Below are 10382 nucleotides of genomic sequence, written 5' to 3'. Positions count from 1 at the left end.
AACGATTTGTGACTTTAGTAATCCCGAGGTTACGAATTCGATTTTCTCTTTGGGAATTTACTCCGGTGAATTACTAAGAGTGCGTCAATGGACAGGTGAGCGGACGACTTTCATCCCCTGTATTTGGAGCCGCACCATAGTGTCTAATGTAGCGCAATGGTAGTTATAGTCCCGAGTTATCAAAAAATAAAAATAAGAAAGAATACAAATTAGTCCACTAAGTTTTTCTCATAATAATAAAATATTTATACTATTTATTATTTGGAGTAGAATAATTAAGCAGGTCAAATAGCATAGTAATATTACTATTATTATTATTATTATTTATTTTGGTGGGAAGCGGGGGAGGTTGAGAGTGGTTCCGAAGTAGGTACGTCCAGATTCCGTATAAGCCAAAACATGCTTCAATCCATACTGCCTGCCGGCTTCGATGGGGGGGTTGACAAGGGTCTCTCACGCCGCCACGTGGCGCCATGCAAGGTGGGTCAGTCACCAATGGCCCTCTATTTGTTTGGATATAGAAATAATTAATGCCTCTGGGCCCATTTAGGGCTTGGCTGGTGGACCTCATGATTCTGGACTCTGCCAAACGTTTGTTTTATTTATTTTTGCTTATTTAATTATGTTCATTGGTAAAGACAATCATGTAGATGGATGCGTGGAATTGAAACGTAGAAGCCTTTGAAATTCAACATAATCGATTTATTTTATGACCCAAGTTTGTTTTTTTGCATATTTTAAATAATTATTATGTCAAGCCCACCATTAAAAGATAATACGAAATTTTAAATTGGATTGCGCATGAAGATTTAGTAACGAAGATAATGTTTAGGATCGTGAACTTTAGGATCAGGATTTGAATTCGAGTGAATGTGCATGAACCTCAGTATAATTTTGTGTTGTATTTTGTTCAAATCTATGCAAATCCAAATTTAAGTCTTGAATGTAAACTCTCAAATATAGGTTAAAAGTATTTAAAACATGATTAAAAAATATATGCATTTTAAAAAAATATAATTAATGCATTGACAATTTTGTAGCATTTAAAAATCTTAAGGATAACAATGGAATAGAATAATTTGCTGGATTGTGATCTGTCCAAATCCACACAACTCAAATATAGGGTAAAAGTATTTAAAATGAGTACAATGAATATTTAATTTTAGAAAATATAATTAATGCATTGGTATTCTTTTAGTATATGAAAAAAAAATTAAAAACAACAAATGTATAGAATAATTTACGGGAGAAAAAAATCAATTTTTTTTAGTTTTAAAAAGTTTAAAATCTATAGCTTCTTAAAACTCCTTAAAAATAATTTTTAAAAAAAAAGACATTTAAAAGTTTTAAAAAATTTATTTTACCAGATACGTAAATTATTTATCAAATACGTTATACTTATTTTTTTTTTTCTAGAAACAATTAAGGCGAAAAAAAAAAAAAGTGGGTGCCAAACTCACTTCGGCTTTAGGCCGCCTAATTTCCCTCTAATTTGTTACCCTTTTTTTTGGGGGGTGGTTCTGGGTTTCCAAAAAAATGCAATAAGAATAATTTTAGTATGTAATATATTATTAAATAACATCCTCTAGAACTGAAAAACAAAATTAGCTTGAGAAAATTAATTACATTTGGTTCACGAAATGATTATTCTTAAAAATAGATTAGTTATAATTAGTTGTACAAAATATTATGTTGATACTATAAAACAAATAATAAGGAACAATTATTACTTGTGTTTCTAAAATTTTAAATATATTTCATCTTATTCTAAGGAATAGTTAATCCGCAAACCAAAACAAGTCATAAGAGAATACGATTAATATATATGCATGAAAGGTTTATAATAAAAATTGTTGCAATAAATCAGAAAAAAAAAAAAGTGAAAAACTTACTCAGTAAGCAGGAAGGAAAAGGCAAGAGATGCAAGGGAAAGGAGGAAGAAAGCACTACCTAACTGAAAAATAAAGTCAATGGTATTTTTGGGCAAGGTACAACATCTTCACCAAAGCATTTTGGTGATGGCAGTTGTGAGATCTTAAATGAGCTAGGTTAGTTCAACTACTACAAAGAAAAATGGTTTAGTACAAAGTAATGAACAACAAAAAATTCACAATAGATTTTTATCCTAGTTTGTAATGGCCGTCAGATATCTTTATTCTCCGCAAGTTACATCATAGTGAATTGCCTTTGAAGCATGTCGAAGGAGGACATCCCTGCACTTCAAAACATGTCACAACTGAGGACATTATTGTGTATTTGTGCAACTTTGATGATTTTCTCACCTGAAGCTTTCATTCCCTGTAATAAAAGCTACCTCATTGACCAAAAACTTCATTCCCATCCACTACAGAATCAATACTTGGCATCAATAAGGAATCCAGACCATGAACTTGGTCCTGTTCCAAGTTTTTTAATCTGGCAAAACACTGAGCTGTGAGCTTCTCTCTAAACTTATTCCGCATTTATTTTGCAATTTCTTCACCTTAAAAAGAAATCTTAATTGAATAACGAATGAGAGGGGAATCAGTTGAGTCCGGATAAACAAATAAAATTTTCATTGAATATTGCGAAGAGAAGTGTGCAAAAGAATTTGCATGTAGTTACATATCAATTGAATCAAAGATTCAAGGAACAATATCCATTCTTAGAAAGAATTAGGATCACGAGACTTTTACACACTCTATGGAATCTGAAGACCAGAATGATGACTACTCACTTTGCCGAGCAATTATAGTGGCCAGCGAAGATATGGCTCTATACGTGCTTTGCCTCAACAACAATTCTTGGGTCATCGTGCTTGGTTACTCACAAATGCAGATGGCAGGTGAGGAAAATGGAGAGCAGCAAGACAAAATTGTGAGATATCCAAAGCTATATATCTGTGGTTTTGGTACTGTTGAAGTGCGGCACCCCAGCTAGCACTCTATCGAAGGGTGACATGAACTGCCCCCATGCTTCGGTAGAAATGGGATGGACAGCGATGTTTGTTATGACTCTTGAAGTACTAGATTCAACTCCTGTGCACATTTTGCCAGCACCCCACCCCTCCTGCTACAAGATAGAGTTAAGAAACCTTGAAACTTTTTAGTAGCCAAGCAGCCAACTCCATATTCAAGACGCATACACTTGCAAATACGAAAATTAGTAAAGATATTCAAATAACAGGCTTTCAACAGGTCAAAAGTAGAAGAACAAACTATTCAACGGCATTATAAAGTGCCATCACAAGTCATCTCGATCAGAAATAGCCATATTAGAGGTTATGCAAAAATGGTCTTCTCAGCAGTCAGACATGAGGGGGGGAGAGAGAGAGAGAGAGATTACAATCAGGAGGATGTTTGGGTAAAAGAAAGAGGTATGGACTTTGAAACCAAATTTGCAAGGAGAAGGGGGAGAGGGAGGGAGGTATAGATATTACAATCAGGAGAAGGTTTGAGTGAAAGAAAGAGGTGCACAATTTGCATGGAGAAGGGATAAAGGATGTGGGTTCAGGCTTCAGGTAATTAGGCAGTCTGGAAACTTTGGGAAAAATTCTCATTATCCTCCAAATAAAAATCTAATGTAGCAGCCTACATTCCTTGTAATATCTGACATGACAGAAACCATGGACAGAACACAGTCTAATGGGTAAGAACATGTTAACAAAAGGGACTTATCTTCACTGAAAGATTCAACAAACCAGATGACAACCAAATTCGGAGGCAGTTAAACATGGTCTCCCCATTTCTCTGAATACTATTTTCCACAATTAAAAATTTGAGACAGCAAACTTACTTTATAAGTGATGGTAGAATCTTCTGGATCTTTTGTAGTTGGACAGAACACTGGTTGCAGCATTGAAGCCTGTGCCAAAAATTTCCAACACAAATGAGTGCAATGTTTCACTCTGGAACTGAAAACATAATGCCCATATAAATATGAATGGATGGTACCTCTGCTCAGCCTGAAGATCAACGCCAACAGATGGAGGTGCTGAAACTGTTGCACGCACTACTGGCCCAAAGACAGCAACAAGCTTCAATAACATCTCCAGTGAGACATTTGCATGCCTGTACATTTGCAAGTGGAAGATTTGTTGAGTAAAGACTGTCATTAAGATCCATCAATGGTAAAAGAACCAGCTTCCCCTTAATCTAGCATAGCACAAAATTCAATTGCAAAAATAGAATTTTTCTGGCAAAACATTAGTGGATGACATTTGAAAATTTTTAGCGAAGGATGCTGGTTTACAAATCACTCAGAACAAAATAAGCAAACCTAAGCACCACTGTTTTTTCGGGCTTTGGTACATACATACAGGAGCATGTTCACAAGTTAGTGTTTAAAAAAAAAAAAAAAAAATTAAAAAAGTGAAAATTTGTTATATTTTCTTCTTTATTTGACAAGGACCCAAAAACCTGATATGCTCTTTGTTCTGTTACATGAGTATAATTTTACTCATTTCAGGTCAAGCTTAAATCTTGACATTTGGCAAAGTAAACTTTAACTTGCGAGTTCTTTGTAGTTGAAGCAAGAAGGAAAGAATAAGGTGACATTTTTCTCCTGAGATAATATTACAAAAAATGTGCTTTTCTTTCACCAAATGAACATTGGAAGGAAAGACTTCACATAAATTGGTCCCATTACGGATGCATGTTATATAGTATTGCTTTTACATTTTAATTCTAATGTTTTACGAGGAAGATTGAAAAACACTAGTATTTCAGCACATGCTCGGTGCTTGATACTATTCAAGCTATCATGAGAATGGCAATGTACAACCAGAAGTCTATTGCTGCACAAAGCTATAGCTGCCATCCAAATTCTTAATACTACAACCCAAAGTCACAATTCGGCCATGGCTTGGCCTACGCCATGGGCCTTCGCCACATTCACCAATTGCGGCAATTCCTATTTCCTATACCTACAGTCTCCCCACTGGGAATGAACCCGTGACAATGGTTCTGATACCATTTTCAAGACCAAGAACTTCCTGCTGCTTTAGAAAGCTACAGGTGTTGGTGAGAGTACTTGCATATTCTTTATATTATAACAGGCAGCCAAACTATTACTGGATCCATGCCTCAGACCACCACCATTCAAGCCAATTGCTACCACACCTTGGCCAACAATCTATAGTCTGATCTACGAAACCATTAACACATGACAGAGGACCACTTTTGCTGCTTTTAAAAAACACTAATTCCTTTTACCCTTCCAACAACTTCCCTAAATCTGCTGCAGAGCCCTTTTGAATAAAAATATAAAATTGAAAAGACCAAAACTTCTGTTGCTGAAAAAACCAAAGAAGAAGCATGAAACAACAGGAAAATAAAAGGGCAAGAAAATTGTTGCAGCCAGTTCTTTAATTTAAACAAGGCTCCAAGGAGGGAAAAAAAGAGACTGCTGCCGATATTCAAAGTTGCACCAGACAGGAAGTCTCATCACAGAAAGGGGTCCCATCAGAACCTTTGCTGGAACTCATTGCTGTCAGAACCACCACCAACTCTGTCTGTCAATAACCCACCCTTCAACTTGCCTGAATTTGTTTCCACATGAAAAACCCTCATTCATTTGATCATCAAGCAAAGCCCTTTTTAACCCACATTACTAGCTACATCGTTGCAATCCTAGTTGCGTAGTCTCATCGCCACAGCCTTGTTTTAGATCTGTTAGTGAAAAAGCAAGTACCATGCCCGTTCATCAGAATGTAGCTGTATGAGAGAGAACACCAATCTGTGTGACCATCCCCTAAACCGACCTATTTATGCATACGGCCATACCCAATGTCCCAATACAGGAGATTTTGATCAGAGAGAAGAGCATATGACTGCCATTGCGAGATTTTGACTGTGTTAGAAGGGAAACTGAATATGTTCATGATAAATTGAAGATCTACAGGAAGATCGTGAAGAATAACTAAAGAGCATTGCATCTGTACTGTGAGATGTTGACTATCTGTGGCAGTTGTTCCTACTAGCATATTTTCAGCTTTCCACTGTGAGTGTGATACTTTGGAGTCTATCTACGAGCAATACAATTTGCTCTGAGATATTTAATGGAATTCTGAGGAACCATGGAACTGGCTGATATAGAGTTGGCGACAAACTTGTAGGCCCTTGCTAAGTTAGAATCCATTCACCTTGAAGCTTGGTTACTATTTGTTTGATTAGGTACACCAATAAGTTCATGAGCCTGATTTTTTTTTTTGTTTCCCTCTCTTTAAACAACAAAAATAAATAAATAATAAACAACAAAACACAATAATTAGTAAATAAATAAAGAGAGAAGAAGCCCCAAGTTGATTGGGCAAATATCTTATGGATGAAGCATAGTATATTAAAGCAATTCTTTATTGCCTAGCTTGCCATTCTAAATAAGCTGCCAACTTTGGAAAGATAAGCTAAATGGAACAGTTCACTTGATCCTGTATGTAAAATCTGTGGAACCGCTCCTAAAACCAGAAAGCATCTTTTCTTTGACTGCCAAATTTTTAACAAAGCTTTTAGCTTATCTTGCAAAAATTTGAACATCGTAAATGTTGTTTTAGATTGGCGATCTAATATGATTTTAAATAAAGGCCGCAACCGTTGCATAACACCGTTACGTAATGGTTTTTTGGGTTGCCGATACTGTTACACACTGCGAAATCGGTGTGAAGAAAAATCACGGTCATAGTGGCCGTTACTGACCGCGACCGTTACGTAAAGGCCACTACGGCCGTTACGTAACCGCTACAGGACTGTTACACCAAAAAATTTATTTATTTTTTACGAAAAAAATTATTTTATTTTTTACTTTTTCTTCTCACTTTTTCCCTCTCTTTCAAAATCATTCTCAACATACCATGTGGCGAGAGGGGGAAAAGATTATAATGAGAATGACAATGATACAAAATTTACTACTTCTTTAAATACTCACAATAGATACATTAATTAACAATTTGAAAATACTAGTTAGGAAAATATTTTATTTTGATAATATTAGTAATGTGATATTTATGTTCTATATTTTTCAACTTCAATCATCTTTCTTTTCAAGCTATTTTATATTTGTATTATTTGTATGTCAAATGTGTCTAATAGATTAATGGAGTGTATAATGTATTTTGTTTTATTAATTAATTTAGCACACATAAGAATTTATCACAGATAAGAACAATGAGAAGTATAAATGCACACACACATGTAATTTTTCTATCAATGGTGGTTTAAAACAAATGTAAACTTGTTGCCTTTACCAAATAACTTAGTTACTAAAACTAAATGATCCAAAATACACTAAAACTCTTTCTAAGAAGGGCTAAAAGCTTAAAACATGCAAGTACGCTAATATGCACAAGGTTGTGAGTGCTTCAAAAAAATTCACGGCCATCACACCCGCTTCCTGTTATGTAACATCCGCTACTCCCGCTTCCCGTTACACTCGTTACCGTTACGTTACGCTACCCGCAACTGCGATTTAAAACCATGGGATCTAATCAGAATATGCTTATCAGATTGAGCACTACAACAGAGCATGAAATTCAAAAAGATGATGGGGGTTGCAAGTGTTTGGAGAGCCAGAACTGAGATGATTTTCGTAAGGAAGGTGCCAAATCCAGAATTTATTGCATTCCAAACAGCAAGTGACATAAGTATGGTCTGGAATTGACTTGTCTCCTGCACTTCTCTTTTTTGTTTTGGAATCTGCTCTGTTTTTTTCGAATGGTCTGTAACCTGTTTTCGCTTCTGTTTTTCTGGCTGGTTATTTTGTGTTTGTAATGGCTTTCAGAATTTCCAGCTATTAATATATATGGTGCTTAATTCTTTCAAAAAAAAATATACAAATAAAAAAAAATTAATCCATATCTTCCTTTATTTCTTACTTTTAGCCATCTAACTTGCCTTTGACAGTTCGTTTCATTAAATTTGATAGCTGTGTGTGCATCATAACAATTAAAATTTATATTAGTTCTAGAAAATTTATCTTATCTCACCAGTTATCTTTTATCTCATTTATCTCAAACTCCAGACCTTTTCCCTTCATTTAGACACTGGCCATCAATTTGAGCAACTCAATTGTCAAATTGCAGAAAAACTGAAATTGTTTTGAAAGAACCTAGTAGATGAAGGGATAGATGAATCTATAAAGAAGTCCTAGGCATAACCTCTATCTATAGGATTAGTCCAAGGTATTCTTCCCACTCCTCAAGACCCAATAGCTCCCAATAGGTCAGAGTCAAGTCTTCATACCTAATGATAGACCAATTCCAGATAGAGAGCCTCAATTACATTTGTCAGGTTGATCCCATAGAGCGTCAACATGCCCCTAGGCAGCCAATCTACGAGAATCATGATGGAATTCCTAATAGAGGTGATGGATATCCACCTAGGTTGCAAGAGGGTAAAGGCTTATGTGGGTACATATGATCAGAAGTTAGATCCCACTACCATCCTTCTTAGATTGAATAAAGGATGATGGAGGAATATTGAGAGTGATCCCATATGAGAGGTAAGGAAAAAGCCCTTTTTTGTAGGTCCAGCCAAGAATATTGACAAACTGTTCCTCCAACAATTAGATGAACCTCCAATTACCCAATGGGAAGTGATGAGACAAAGGTTGAAAGAGAAGTACCTCCTTCTGATAAGAGTTGCTCAGTTAGCTCTTGAACCATAGACAAACCACCATTGTAGCTCAATTTGAGGAGCTTTTGCTTAGGAGTGGGATTGTCAAGGACATGGACCAGCCAATCACTAGGTTCATTAATGGTCATTAATGGTCTTAAATAAAGAGAGAAGAGTTGTATTCACCCAAATCTCGGGAGGCAGCCTACCAAAAAAGCCACTGCCATAGAGAAGTACATTAAGATTCCTCGTAGGACATTAGATTAGGCGAGTGAATCTCATGAATCAAAATCCTTTCCTCAGTTTAGGTCTATCATTCCCTAGCCTAGAGTTAGGCCCCAATCTACATTTAGAGAGTACTTCTAGGCAAGAAGAGTCCAATATCCTCATTCATTTCAAGGCTAGTAGCTCATCTATGCAGTGCCACAACTGCCATGCTCAATGTCGCATAGCTGCTCATTGTCGCCAACGAGCCTTAGCTTTGGAGCATGAAGCTGATGGCATACCTAGATGTGAGGATACCACTGTAGATGTTGTCCAGTACAAATGGAGATGAGGGTGAGTGAGAAGATGATTTTGATGGAGATGAAAACCATATTGGTGTGGTCAGATGTGTTTTGTCCACAACTATACATAGTGAGAAGTGGAAATGAACTACTATTTTTCACACTCCCATTAGATCTGGTGATAGCGCAAGTAAACTGGATATTGATGGGTGTAGTAGCATAAATGTACTCTCCAAGGCCACTCTAGGCAAATTGAATCTTAAGCTAGAGCCACAGTCCCATCCTTTTAAAGCAAATTGGTAAACATGACAAATCCACTCGTGGGCTTATTGTGATTTGCTACCCATGGATGTAGCCCATGTCATGCTAAGGCAGCCATGACAATATGATCTTGACGTGACCAACCATGGAAGGAAAAACACGCGTTTGGGTGCAAAGACAAGAAGGTCTTTTTGGAACCCCACTGGGCTGATGCTGTAGGATCCTAAATTTAGCACAAGCCAGCCCAGCATGTCCCTATTAGAAAAGGTATATAGGATTTTTCAGAGAGAGTTTAGAAAGCAAGTGCTTTTTTAGCTTAAGAAGTTCCCTATGAGGTCACTGAGTTCCCTACTGAAGAGGTAGGGAAGAAGTTGGTTGAGTACTTGAGTTTCCTAATGAGCTACCACCAATGCAAGACATTAGCATGCTATAGATTTGATCTCAAGGTCACAACTGCCTAACTTGTCTCATCATAGGATTAACCCAAAGGAGTGCACTGAATTGGAGGCGAGTAGGAGAGCTCCTTAAGAAGGGTTTTGTGAGACATAGTCTTTTAGCCCATTTGTAGTGCCAGCCCTTCTTACCCCAAAGAAAGAAGGATCCTAGAGGATGCGCATAGATAATAGAACCATCATAAAATTAGCATCAAGTATAGGTTTTTTGTCCCCAGAATTGAGGATATGCTCAACATCCTAACTGGCTCTAGTTGGTTTTACAAAATCAACTTTTGTAGTGGTTATCATGAAATTCACATTAGACTGAGAGATGAATGGAAAACTGCATTAAGACCCAATATGGTTTGTTTGAGTGGTTAATCACTCCCTTTAGCCTCTATAATGCTCCTAATGCTTTAATGAGGGTTATAACATGTCTTACGCCCATTCATACAAAATTCCTAGTGGTCTGCTTTGAGGATCTCATGGTAAATAATACGTCTAGAGAGGATATTTGAGTGCTCTTCATAGGTTTCATAGACACTATGCAAGGTATAGCAGCTGAATCAGACAAGGTCAAATCCATTTGAGGGTGG

The 10382-nt window shown here is 36.6% G+C and overlaps 1 protein-coding gene across 2 annotated transcripts in view; it reads right to left on the bottom strand.

Annotated features, from left to right (window-relative positions):
• Positions 1-2527: 2527 nt before the first annotated feature.
• Positions 2528-10382, bottom strand: part of LOC131154442 (katanin p80 WD40 repeat-containing subunit B1 homolog KTN80.2-like) — a 33045-nt gene continuing 25190 nt past the window's right edge. Inside the window, exons 16-18 of one of the 2 annotated variants that reach the window (XM_058107227.1) lie at positions 3933-4049; positions 3775-3843; positions 2528-3051 (exon numbers count right to left, since the gene is read on the bottom strand). In XM_058107227.1, coding sequence (XP_057963210.1) covers positions 2988-3051; positions 3775-3843; positions 3933-4049 — 250 coding nt within the window. In that variant the 3' untranslated portion in view covers positions 2528-2987. The remainder of the gene's footprint in view (positions 3052-3774; positions 3844-3932; positions 4050-10382) is intronic. The other variant, XM_058107228.1, reaches the window with a different exon arrangement.

Source organism: Malania oleifera, chromosome 4 (assembly GCF_029873635.1).
Source record: "Malania oleifera isolate guangnan ecotype guangnan chromosome 4, ASM2987363v1, whole genome shotgun sequence".
Classification (NCBI taxonomy): Eukaryota; Viridiplantae; Streptophyta; class Magnoliopsida; order Santalales; family Ximeniaceae; genus Malania; species Malania oleifera.
The sequence above is the reverse complement of the archived record's forward strand: the minus strand, read 5'-3'. Positions and strand labels throughout refer to the sequence as shown.